The sequence below is a fragment of the Meleagris gallopavo genome, chromosome 7, assembly GCF_905368555.1.
Source record: "Meleagris gallopavo chromosome 7, MGAL_WU_HG_1.1, whole genome shotgun sequence".
NCBI classification, from domain to species: domain Eukaryota; kingdom Metazoa; phylum Chordata; class Aves; order Galliformes; family Phasianidae; genus Meleagris; species Meleagris gallopavo.
In genome coordinates, this window is record NC_139410.1 from 4,502,441 (window position 1) to 4,515,752 (window position 13,312).

The 13,312-nt window shown below is 45.9% G+C and overlaps 1 protein-coding gene across 1 annotated transcript in view; it reads left to right on the top strand.

Moving 5' to 3' along the window:
• The first annotated feature begins 11,188 nt into the window (after positions 1 to 11,188).
• The window catches only part of CPS1 (carbamoyl-phosphate synthase 1), a 122,126-nt gene continuing 120,002 nt past the window's right edge, over positions 11,189 to 13,312 (top strand). The window contains exons 1-2 of the mRNA XM_085228844.1: positions 11,189 to 11,269; positions 12,130 to 12,251. Coding sequence (XP_085084970.1) covers positions 12,230 to 12,251 — 22 coding nt within the window. The 5' untranslated portion in view covers positions 11,189 to 11,269; positions 12,130 to 12,229. The remainder of the gene's footprint in view (positions 11,270 to 12,129; positions 12,252 to 13,312) is intronic.

Sequence of the window (13,312 nt, forward strand, 5' to 3'; positions counted from 1 at the left end):
CATGCAGCTGGATTGGACAGTCCCTAATCGAGGGGGGTGTCATTCCAGCTCGGGCTATAAATGGAATATAAGAGTTCAGGGCTTCAGAAGATCAAGGGACTTCGGAGGCTTTTTCCCCCCCTTTAAAAACCCCAGCAACCTCCTCTGCTTTTTTTTTTTTTTTTTTTTTTTTTTTTTAATTTTGTGAAAAGTAAAGGGGAAATGTGACAAATCCACTTTCAGATCTGCTGTTAACATTCGGGCATGGATTGAACGGTTCTTTTTTCTCATCAGAATTTCAACTCTGCTGAAGTAATAAATCTCCTTTTCTTCCCTCCTCTTCTGCCCCATGCCTGTGTAGTGCTCCAGGAGGGTTTGGTTTCAAGCAGGCATTTTGACTTTCATGGCTGGGAAGATCATCAATTTCCAACCTTGTTTGCCTCTCTCCCCAGAGTCTTGCACTCCTCTGCTTCCTTCATTTACAGGAAAGTGTTGATCGAGCAAAGGCTCTGGGTGTTTAAAAATAAAGCAGACAAATAAGGAAAACGCTGCAGTACCTTGAGCCAAGGCGCCTGTCCGGACCCTGAGCGTTTCTCAGCTGCTCTCATGATTCCTTTCTATCACATTTAAGACACTGCTTAATTTTTTCCTTTGATCTTTTTTCGTTTCCTTTGAATAAGCTGAGCTCCTGATGACTGGAGGTCAGCTGGATGATATTTTCCCCCACAGAAGGTTTCCTCATTAGAAAGTAGTTATGATCAGAAACCAGTCATCAGATACCGGAGATTTCTGCTCTCTTCTTGTCTGACTGCCCATCCTTTTTCTCTTGTTTATCCTTCTACCCCTCCACCTCTGGATGGTTCTCCATGCTCTCTGTGCTCGGTCTCACTGGGAGACAGCTTTGAGCAGGAGCTCTTCTGTTTTCATCAGACTCTTTTCAGCACAACAAATCAGCTTCTCTAACTCTTTTGAACCTGTTAGTTTCCCCTGGTGTGTATGATTAAGATCTTCTGCAGAGAAACCCAAGGTTGCTGTCTGCCTTTCCCTTTCCCATTCATTCTCCAGCCTCCAGGAGCTCTGTGCTAGCAAGTGCAAGGCCTTTGATGGGGCAGTTATTTCTGTCACATGAACTGTGCTGTGCAGCGTTCAGAGCCTAGATGCCTTTGATGTATGGTGCCGATCTCTTATGTTGCTCAAACCAACCTTTGGCAAAGTCCACCACCAGAAATGAATTCTGGAGATCTACCTTGGTAGGAAATCTGTTTGGTTTTGTGTATGTGTGTGTGTACGTGTCTACTAGATGAGCATTATAAGTATTCGCAAGGAAGAATCAGTGACAATCCAGTAATTTCTGCAGTAGCCTGAGGTTTGCAATGAAATAAGCCCAAAAGCCACCATTAAATGTATTTTAAAATGAAGAAGGCAGGTTTCTAAAAATGAAACATGAATTTAATGCGGATTCTGCACAGTGTGGCCTAAGCAGGCAAATGTTCTGGGACATCAAGTCACCAGAAAAGGAAGTTTTCTAAGTAGCTGCCACAAAATAATAGTGTACTGATCAAGTGAGAGGGTAAGTGCGAAGAAGGCAGGAGATGGCAGGTCCTTATTTCACCTGTGACAGGATTCAAATCCCTAACCTAACATTTCTGCCTTTGGGATAGGAGGCTGTGGGTTTATCTGCCCAGCAAGCTTGGATGTGCCCCAGGACATCCCTGGGAGTGTGTGGGCTGTGTGCCTGCCTGTCCCCTGGGAGCAAAGCGTGGAGATGTGTCCCTGTGCTCTGGGGCCAGCTGCTGCAGCAGGATGGCTCCTCTCTGCTGTTAGCAGCCTCTTCCTGTGAGCACGAGCACTTGAGCAAACCCCCAGGCTCACGCCTGTTGGGTTTTGCCCAGATCCACTTCTAAGGGCAAGCAGCAGCAGCTGAGGATGTGAGATATTGCTGGCATCTGCCCTGTCGGGTGTGCAGCTCTTGGGGAGTGTGGGGTTGCCTTCTTCCTGGGGGTGAATCCTGCAGAAGGGGAGAGGCATCGTGAGTGGGAAGGGGGCTTCAGGTTTCATCAGGCCCCAAAAATCTAGCAAATGAGAAGCCTTTTGTTGGCTGCGCTGCTCTGTTAATCCTATCGCTCATGGAAACACGGCCTTTGGTCTACTTGCTTGATGCTTGCCTGGTTTTGGAAAAGCTTGATAAAGATACAGTATTGGCCAACACAAAGCTTTATGCATTTGAGCCAGATTCAGTTGATTTAATAAACGGAGGTGTGTGTGTTTTTGTTTTCCCCTCGGAGCGTTGATTCATCCTGACACTTTTGAAATGAAATATGTTGTTTTTCCAGGCTAGGGTCACAGAGATGGATACTGATTGCAGCACCAGAGTGGAAGGTCTGTGATCCCTCTGCAATTCCTTTTAAGTCTCTGCCTTTTTGATCTAGTCTCAACAAGGGTTGGCTCTATATACAGAGGATTGTATATAGCTCAGGAAGCCGGTACTCCTTTTGGAGGAGGGAGGTGCTGGCTTAAATTCCAGCACCAGAATAGGATGCTGGATCTCCCATTTGTTGGGGCAGTGAGCAAGCTACAGAGCTGTTGGATGCTCCCTTTGAGCCTTTTGTCTTTTATTGTCTAAAATACCCGAAAATGCAATTAGTTTGGTCTCATTTTGCTGTCCCATACCCTGTTATTGTTTATCATTTCAGCTGTCTGGCATGTTCTTTTTTTCCTGTGATAAACTCCTGTCTGACACCTGTTGCAATTGAGTATTTGCTGCATTCCTTCAGCGAAGGTTGGGGGGCTGCAATGTCAGCAGGAAAAGCCATAATCATACATGTACCATTTGGCAAGCATGGAGCTTTGAAAAGCATTGCAACACTTTGAAGCTGTGCCCAGGTACGATCACTTATTTTATTCCATCACTAAGTGGGAGGTGATCCCATTACCCAAAGCCACAGGAACTACAGGGGGGTCCAGGGAGAACCCTGCTGAAACCAAACAAGGGAATTCAGAACTAACACACTGGACCCATGTTTTCTCCTGCACCAGCGAGGTTGTGGAACTCTTTGCCAGGGGGAGACTGCTTGGGGACAGGCATGTAACCAGATGCAGAAGGCGAATGGGCTGTTAGGCAGCTATTGGAGCTACTGAAATTCATAATGAATTTGAGGGAATAAATATTCCATTTCACCATGCGTTCTTCCCCATCAAGATGCTGCAGAGGCTCTTGGGCTCTCTTTAACAGGTGATCACTGCCTTGGCCAGCCCACTTGTCTGCTTTGATTCTCCCATGTTTCACTGCAGGTTTAAGGTAACAAACCAGAGATCTGCTGCCAGCAAATTATCAAGATGTTCTCTTCAGGCAGCAATGCTGACTGTGTGGAACCTAATTATTCTAAAGCACCTAATTATTCTATCAGTGATTTGGCTTTGTCAGTGTGAGACACTTTTGATACAGGGAAGCAGAGCTGGTTCCAAGGCGATGGCACCTACGGGACACAAGTTTCTGTGGAAGAACTGCACAATAAATGGTTAGGTCAGCATGTTTGGGGTTGTCTTGGTCAGATGAGGTCCTCTGTGAGTTTGTTTGTATAGAGATGTAGCTGTGCGTTTCTGTTAGCTTTTGTCTAAGGCTCAGAAACAGGAGCGAGTCTTCCCAAAAGCTCTTTAAGACAAAAGGTTCCCCTGTTCTTGGATAGGCAGGAGCATGACCACTCCTCGGTGCTGGATTTACAGCTGGTGGGAGGTTAAGTGTCTGACTAACACCAAGGCTGGGTTATGGGCACAAGTGAAGGGCTCTGCCAGCCTGAGGGAGACAGTGGGTGTGCTTAAGGAGGAAGGATTCACCTTTTGGCTCCTCCAAGTGTGGTGAGAGGCACACATAGGCAGAACGCAGACAGGGTATCAGTAGTGCAGGCTGAAGTCAAATGATTTCAGAGGAGCAGGCAAGGGAATGATTGTCTGAAAACACAAGTCTAACGCAGTGTATTTGCTTACGGGAGGGCCGAGAGAGCACGTTTGCCCTTTACCTGCATGGGAAATGCTTGAGAAAGGCTGGGGGAAGTGTGTGTACATGCACCCTGAGCTGGGAGGGAAGGGAGGCAGCAACTGGTGTGCCACATATAGCCTCAGGCTGACTTAGCACTTGTGCCTGGTTGCCCTCCCGCTCAAGGTTTTCTAATTCTGTCCCAGACGATGTCAGCGTCCTCCAGCAAGTGGCAGTGAGACATACAAGGCATTCCTCGGAGCCCTGAGCATCTCCATCCCCCTTGCACACCAGGAGGGCTGCTGGGGGGAGAAGCAGATCCCTGGAGGTGATGGCAGCTCTGCACTGCCTTCAGCTTATGTTCAGCCTGTTAGAAACCCTCCTGACATCGCTGTTCTCCAGGGAAGAAGTCAAGTTGCCCAAGCACTCTGTGTAGTTTGCTTTCCACTGTCCCATAAAAAGCCTGATTGTTGTTTTTGGCCTTTATTTACCCTGTGGTTGTACAAGCATTGGCTTGTAGGTTACAGAGTGACTCTAAAATGCAAATGCCTTGGAAAAATGCATCCGAAATATAGGTGAGCAGCACTCACAGTATATCAAATCCCCAGCAGGCCTCCTTACCGTAGGCCCTGAGGAATGCTGTGTGGTTTTAGATGTGAAGATTAAACACTATCATATGCAGGTCCTGGTGCGCTCTCTCTCACACACAGTGTTGTGAAAATAATCTGTACTGTGGTTGTCTGACTGGATGCAAATGAGCATCAAGCATTTGAGGAGCACTTTCTTATAAATCACTCAGCCTCTGAGCATCCTATGTCTGTGTCTCTTAGTGTATTTATTGCTACCTTCAAAGTAGCTCTAGTGGTGGAGAATTGACATGGGGAGGAGAGGTGACATTTTGCTTTGGAAGTTTGGGAATCTGAGACTATTGTGTGTTTGGGCAAGGCATGCCCTGGAGGCAGCCCAGCTGTTGCAGCTCAGTGGAGTCTACACTGTGCCTTTTTGTCTGGCCTTCTGGCCAGCATTGTCACCAGCTTGATGCCTATGGACTTGCTTCCTCTGGTAGCATCAGCTGCCATCCAGCAGGATGGCATCCTCTGACCCCAGCAGGATTTTCGTTCCCACTGTCTGACCACAGCTGGGAAGGAGGTCTCCAGGCAGCAAGTAAAGGAGCCTTACTGCAGAAATGTCACCATGCAGCACACATCATCCTCTTCTGAACTTAATGGCAGCAGGGAGACTCAGCAACCCATTGTAGAGGTGTCTGGGGGAAGGAGCACACACTGAGCTGCTTTTGTCCCAGCACTGCCACATGATCCCTCCTGGATGCACCTGACGAAGCCGCTTAAAGCTTTCTGTGGTGGAACTTGGCCTTTGTGTTGAGCTCGTAGCACTTCTGCCTGCCTTCTGCATGAGAAAACAGCCCTTGGAAAGGTCCTGGAATCATCACGGTGAAGCTGTGAGCCTGTTTTTTGGGGAGCAAGAATGTATATGTGTGCAACGCCTCTCCTCCAGGATGTCAAATAGCTTTGCTGGCCTTCTTTAAATAGCCCGCTGGTGCTGTCCCCCTTATTTAGCTGTAGGGAGAGAAGTGACACAGTGATGCTCAAGAATGTCACTTTGCTTCTCATGTGACCGATGAGATCAGAGGTTGTTAGCAGGAGATTCACGATGACCCTCACTGGAAGTGTGGCTGGGGGGACCCTGTGGCCATGGGGGCACCTCCAGCATAAAGAAAGCTTTGTGGGAGGGCAGTTGGCAGTCAGTGCAGGCTGTCTCTGCCTCCACTTAGAGCACTCTGACTACTGCATTGAAAGCTGCTGTTTCCTGTAAGATGCATGTATTCAGGGCTGTGGCAGTTCACCTGCAGAGTGTGGTAGGAGCAAGGTCTCAGCCTGAACCACTTCTGCTCAAATAGGCAGCCCCAAGGTTTTTTTCTTGCTCGTTAAACTTCTGTCGAAGTCTGTTGTTGCTTTGCAACATGAGATGGCTTCAGAGCTGCCAGAGAGTGACTGATGACATATTTTATGGAGACTGTTATCTCCAAAGGTAGTTCAGAAATGCCTGTTATCTTAAAATATTTTTGTCCCAAACTCATCTCCCCTGAGCGGCTTCATTATGTCAGTAGAGCTTCAACAGTTGGCTGTGGGATGCACATTTGCAGGTGCAACTTTTATTTTTAACCCTTTTCCTTATAAGTTTTTCTTCCTTTTTTTTTTTTTTCCTAGAGGAATTTCAAACCATGCAAGTGAGAACAGCAAGTGCAGCTGGACCTTGAGTGCCACAACTGATTTGGATGAACGATTGTGGAAAGAGCAGTTTGAAAAGTCAATGGCAAGTACATTGAAGAAGTCGTTCATTCTGTGGTTTTGAGGACTCCAAAGTAAATGGGTGACAGACTGGATCAGGGAAGATGTTGCTGCCACGTCCACATGCAAGAGTAACCTGGCATGTACTCCAGGCCTATGACTTCCTAAAAACAGTTGTACGACCTTTTTTTTTTTTTTTTTTTTTTTTTGCTTGGAAATGGCCATGTAGAAATTATTTATCCATGCCTTTTAGCAAATGAATTTTAGTTTCTGGAGTTTTCAAGGATGGGTAAAGATAACTTTACTCAATTTGAAATCTGGACCACTTTGGTTAACTAGTAGACCACCGAGTATTTTTTATTTCCTGAAGCTTCATCGTTAGTTCTCATCAGATATTTTGAAAAAAAATGTGTCAAGTGAATATATCTGGTGAAGACCATTGTCAAAGAATATACAACATTTCAACTAAATTGAATCAAATAAGAAATTCAAGTGACTGCTCTGTAGTGTTTTTTCTTTATTCAAGTAATGATACTACCCATAGAGGTAGGAATTGAGTGATTTTTGCAAAATTCAAACATGCTTTCATCTCTTGTGTGCAGATGAAATGCTGCCTGCTGGTATTTATCTGCTTTTTTGATTGATATTCTGTGATTCCTGCACAGTCCCAGGAGAGCAGAATGCCGGCAATGTTTTGCAACTGATGTGATGAAATGAAGTACAGGTAGTTTCCACACAAAGGATCTTCCTCTACATTTGCAATCTCAAATGCCTCGTAGCTTTAGCCTCCCCAGGGGGATGATAGGATGTTCCCTGGCAGGCTTCATGCTTTGAGACGTGGGATCCGCATGATCCGTTTTGTCCCCAGGTGCTGTGTGGAGCATTTCTGGCTGGCAGGCATTGGCCAGAGTTTCATTTTGGCTCCTCTTTATCTGTGACGTGTTTTCTGGCAGAATTCCTGTGGCATGTGGAGTTGGGTCTCTTTCCTTGTAGATTTCTAAAGTAAACAATTTAACTGAATGTTTGAATACTTGTAACTAGCAATAGCACCAAGCCATATGCGCTGCAGTGACTTGAAGCCAGTGCTTCTCTTCCAGAAATTGTTATGAATTTATTTTGTGTGTTTGATTTGCCATTGTGAATCTTACACAGAAATGATGATTGGAGACGCTTTCTTAATTATTCTCTTACTGTGCTTATGTGAATTGAATTGGCATGGTCAAGGATGTTGCTTGGAATCGAATTATAACCTTTGGGGGACTTGGCGTAGGGTCTCCTGACTTCTGCTTTTTTCCCTGTGATGGTGCACAGGATTTCGTATTATGATAAAATCCTGTTGAAATAATTGAGGGTTCTGAAAATCAAGGCATCTGGAAATCTGTGGATGGGTGGAACTTGGATCTAACCTTCACATAGTTGGATCTATCTCCCAAGGGATAGGAAGTACTGTATTGTTAACAATCTCCAGCCAGTGTCTCCCTCCTCCCATGTTGAATGTCATTTTAATACAGCTTCTATAGGATAGGTTGGAGAAGGGGACAGATCTACGTTTACAACTGCCATACTTACCAGCCTGGGAGGTATGAGTTCCATCTTTGTGCCTGCTGCATTTGGTATTTGATAGGAGTTAGTGCTGGAAATATCTCTTCCATTTGTGCTTTTTATGATCATAAATTGAGACTCTAACTCATCTTTTTATCATGAACTAGAACTAGAGCACTAGGGCTTGTGCTACTTTGGACCCTGGCTTTGGAGATATCCCTGAGGAAGCTTCCAGTGTGGCTGTGGGCCCTGCTGGGATTTTTAATTTGCATTGCTTTCTTTCGTTTTTCTCCTTTAAACTTCTTCCAGTCCTCTTTTAGTTGTCATTATTGGAGGTGAGGTTTTTATCTCCCCTTCTGAAAGCTTCAATTTCCACAAAGATTTTATATGGTGTTGTAATCATTGTAAGAGTGTAAAGAATAACTGTAATCAAGTTGGTCTGCTGTGGACTTTAATGTTTAATGCAAGTCTTCTTCTTGCCCTTGGCTGCTACCCTTGGCTCCCCTCCCCAAGGGTGCTAAACACTGAGCAGTATCCCTGATGCATCTAATTTAGGACATCTGCCACCTGCACAATAGAGTTAAGAAGAGACATCCCCCAATTCCTAATTAACTTGACAAAAGCATTTTGTTCTACAGTCCTGTCCCTCCAGAGGGGAAGAGAAACCCAAGGCCACAGCACAGTTGTGAGTGCTGCTCTCCTGAGCTTGCATGCTTGCCACAGCTGGGGATTAGACAGCTGAAGAAAATAGTGCAGCAAGAAGTGGCAATGGCAGCTCTTGGGATGAGATGACATCTGCCAGGAGAAACGTGGTGTTGGGATCTTCTGCAGCATAGGGTTGTTTTTCCCCATTGTGCACTCTGGTGTAGACTTGCTTTCCCTGTCATCCTTTGCTCAGTAATGAAGATGGTAATTGGTCTTTACTGGCCAGAGATTTCAGCAGTTGTGAGTGACTTTCTGAGAGCAATTTTGCTTTTTTTTTTTTTTTTTTTCCCCCTCCACTTTCCTCCATTTATTAAAAAATAGCAGCCTCCTTTCATGGATTTTTGACTTGAACGTCTGTCCTCCTACTCAAGGTTTCTCAAATCACTTCACTTTGGAAATCTGTTACTATGGATGGGTTTTAAAATAGTGGGCAACAGCTGCCTCTGCTCCACGTGATGTCTCTGGGGCCACAAAAACATGTTGTATTGTGAGGTGCATTGTTAGAATTGAAAAAGAAAGAATCCAATGGGAAACAACCATATGGGGAGGGTAAAAACAAAGAGGTGAATAGCCACACTTTCTGGTAGGTGGGTTCAAGGCAAAGAGAGAGCTGGAAAATTGTTTGATCAAGTCTGTGGTACCCTGCACATTGAAATGTTACCACTTCTGAAGATTTGGATGTTGGGAATGGTTTATCGGTAGTCTGGCACACTTTTCCTTTCTGAGCACTGGGAGCCTGAATTACCATCCCAGTGCTTAACAGCATGTGCTCATCCCTTTGGAAAGCACAGATCTGCTGCTTCTAGTTCAGTTTAAGGTCACAATTCAGTCTGGTTTCCAGTTCTATTTTGGATCAGAGGAGACCCCTGGTATGCCTTATTTCTATTCGTATTTTATTTTTTGCATGTGTTGATTTTGTTCCTGCCTTCAGTATGTTCCTGAAGGACAAAGTTTGCTTTCCCACGGCCGTCACAAACTGCCATTTGGATTTTTCTCTCTTTTCTTTTCTCTCAGCCTTAATTTCATGCCCATGCAGAACTCCTAGCCCTGTGTCACATCTAAAGGTTACGTCCAGTGCTTCAGCTGGAGCTGCAGAAGGCATGCCCAGCAGCCAGCCAGGGTGCCTGCCCTGCTGTAGAGTAGATGGCCAAGAGATCCCTGCTGTTTTTAATAGCTCTCTGACGCTCTTGGCCAGCAAACGTGGCACATTTCATTATAACTCAGTTTTCACACAGGCAGGTGACCTTTGTGGTGATGAAGTTAAGCATCTCAGCCTTTTGCCATCTTTTTTGAGAGCTGGTGGCAGTTTCCTTGCTGCTGGGCTGTGCGCTCCTCAGAGTTCATCCAGAGCATAGGCTTGTGTGCTGGCAGGGGCAGGGTCCTGATCCACTTCATAACAAATCACACTCTGCCTCTGCCAGGTTCCCTGGACTTACCTTCACAGTGCACATCTTCTGTGAGCTTCCAGTGCTGGGCAGCTCAGGGTTGCCTGCTCAGCTTAAGGATGTGGGAGAAAAACGAAGCAGTGAAGTGCCAAATGAGTTATTGGAGGAGCCCCAGCTTGGCATTTGCAGCCAGGGGAAGGAGACTTGTCTGCTGAGCCTCAGTCCAAGGGAGACACGTCCACTGAAATATGTAAGATGATCCTAGGGGTCTTTTCCAACCTCCATGATTCTATGCTTCTGTGCTCTCAGATGTCACCTCCAAACCTCTGTTCTCTGAGTTTCTTCCCTTTGAATGGTATTCCGATGTTTGGAGAATTGTTGATGCATCACATTGAGACTTTATAGGCTTGAATCCAACCTGATTCTCCCAGTTTTAACAGAGCCCCCAGGTTACCTTCAATAGGAGTGCGAGATAGCTCCTATTCAGATCAGAGCCATAGCAGGATGGCATGTGCAGCTTCCATCATCTGAAGTTTCTCAAGGTTTCAGTTTGTCTGCATGGGCACAGCATGACGTTTTTACGATAAAAGGTGTGTGTCAATCTGTGTACAGCTCTGGTACAGCCCTTGTTTCTGCTGTCTGTGTCCTGCAGAGGCTTCCACTGGAGATACAGAGGATCTGTGGTTACACACGTCACATTTAAATCTTGCTGCGAGGAAAGCAAGTAGAGGATACCAAGATGTTTCTTGTGAGGAATGTCTCTTAATTCCTCCCACACTGATATAGCCTGTCACAAATCAGGGAAGTGAGTACTAATAGCATTGCTCCTCTTTCACAAAGCAAGTAATTCAATACTCACTCATACAACACAGAGCCAGTGGTGCTCAGTGATGCTGTGGTCTCCCCCTCGTTGGTGGGAGTGTGCCTTAAAGGAGAGGCAGCTATAATAAAACTCAGCCAAATGGTGGAAACATGATCAACTCCTCAACCCGATCGGAGCCAGCAGCCGCCGAGTGGAACATTTGCTCTTGCTCTGTGTGCAGCTGCATGCTGTAGCGTACTATTTATGGGCCAGACTCCAATGGGATTTATGGACGACGAAGCACTACCAACAGATTTGATTACTGCCTGAGATCACTGCAAATGCTGCAGCAAACTGCAACAGCCGCAAAATGAGGGCAGTCTGACGCGTGTCATGCCAGTGAGAAATTCCCCAGCAATGAGGGGATGGAGCTAAATGGCTCCACACAGGCGCAGGATTATGTTCCCTTCTTAAGGCTTCTGCGGTTGTTTTGAGCACCTCTGGGCCTCCTCTGTCACTGGTTGTCTTCCTCACTGAGAGCGAGCTGAGCTGAATCTTGTTATCCACGCAGGAGGTAAATGGCATGGTGACTGTAGAATGGCCTGGGTTGAAAAGGACCACAATACTCATCCAGTTCCAATCCCCTGCTGTGTGCAGGGTCGCCAACCAGCAGACCAGGCTGCCCAGAGCCACATCCAGCCTGGCCTGGAATGTCTCCAGGGATGGGGCATCCACAGCCTCCTTGGGCAACCTGTTCCAGTGCCTCACCACCCTCTGTGTGAATCCATTCAGTGCAGCGTTGTGATTTATAACCAAATCTGCTGTATTTTTTCCTCGGAAGGGGTGGAGGAGATGCACAGCATCTGAGGGTGCTGGGCTGGCTGTGAGATGTCCTGTTCAGCACAGAATGGTAAAAACAAATGGCTCTTGTATCTCAGGAGTTGGATGCTATATGAGATACTTTATTCCTCTTCCCCCCCATCTGCTGGGACCTCTTCAAATCTAGATAACCCTAATATTGAGTATGAGCTTGGTTTTTGGGTTCTCCCATTATGCTGTTCTCCAAGAGCAGCAGGGAGGATGCAGTTTTCCTTGGGCTAAGAAGGTTTTGCCTTGATCTCACACTGTATTTTGCCTCCCCCTTGCTGCGATACAGTGAACTAGAGTCCTGAAATGACCCAGAGTAAAAGCTACTACTCTTCTTCCTCATAAAGAGCAGCATGAAGGCAGAAACAGGTGGGGGCAGAGGTAAAACAGAAGGACCTTCAAGCAGCTTTGCCACAGGAGGAGGTAGTAGAGACCACCACGCGAGGTGTGAAAGCTGGCTTGAGCAGTAGTTGAGAATACAGAGCCTTGTGGGTGATGCAGAAACAGGCTCTGCCTTAAATCGGTGACTATATCAACAGCCATTTTGTCCTGTTTTCCCCTCAACAGCTTCTAAGGGAGCAGTTTTGATGCTGAGATATCAGAAACCCTGCACAACGCAATGATATGATGGTTTTCTCCAGGTCTCAGAGCAGCTACCCAGATCTTCATGCTCACCTCTGCTTTCAGAGGTAAGTTGCACCAGCGGGGTGGTACTGGGTTGGTGATATTTGTCTCCAGACACCAAATGCCCATTCACAGTGGTCTCAGCATGACCATCAGTGCAGCGAGCCTCACTGCCCTCCATCTCACCACTGTCCACACAAAGCATTGCCTGAACCAAGCAATGTCTCTTCTGCAGTAGCAGCATATGTAATTCTCACTCCGGAGTCAGGAAGAATCTCTCTGAAGCCCTTAGGCAAATGTAGGGGGTATATGAGGGATATAAATATGTTTGTGTTAAAGGTAGAGTGTTTTTTTTTTTGTTTGTTTGTTTCCAGCTTGTGGCAAAGAGGTATTTGATGGGGGCTATCCTGCTGCTGTCTGAATGATGGAAGGGGTTGCCTGTTCTTTTCAAAAAGGAAAAACAAACCAACCAACCAAACAATTCTACCTGTCACATATTATCACTAGGATCCTTTAATTAATATGCTCAGTCTTGCTTTTAAGGTCAGGCACAAACAAATTCATTAGGTGAGCCGAAATGTGATCAGCCATTCAAGTTAATTAAACTCCGCCTGACTCCTACATTCAGCTGTTGTAGAAGGGCTGGATCCTGAACTGCTCTAAATCAGCTTAATGTCATGGGCTTTACACAGATCAGGCACTGGCTCCAGATCTGACCCATGTAGATGACTTTTCCAGAACTGAGAAAAGTAAAATTAAGGATAAAAACAAAACTACCACCCTCTTCTCAAAAAGAAAAAGGAAAAAAAAAAAAAAGAAAGTATGCAGAAGGTATAAAGCATCTTTCTGATCAATACAGGAAGATAACAGTCAATGAAGCAATCCTGTGAGATTCAACTGTAATCCAGAAATCTATGCTTGCCCCTCTTGCCAAGGTTAATGAGCTCCATGAGTTAAAAGGCCCAGCCATAAAGATGCTGAAGCACCCACCTATGCTAGCTATGATACTGTATTTGGAGGTTTGAGTCTACACTGGTTTGAGTGCTAAGCAGTTTTCCATCTGGGTTGACAGTGAGTTTGGAAGCTAACACTGCACACCCTATGAGCTCAGGGAGCCTCTCCAAAA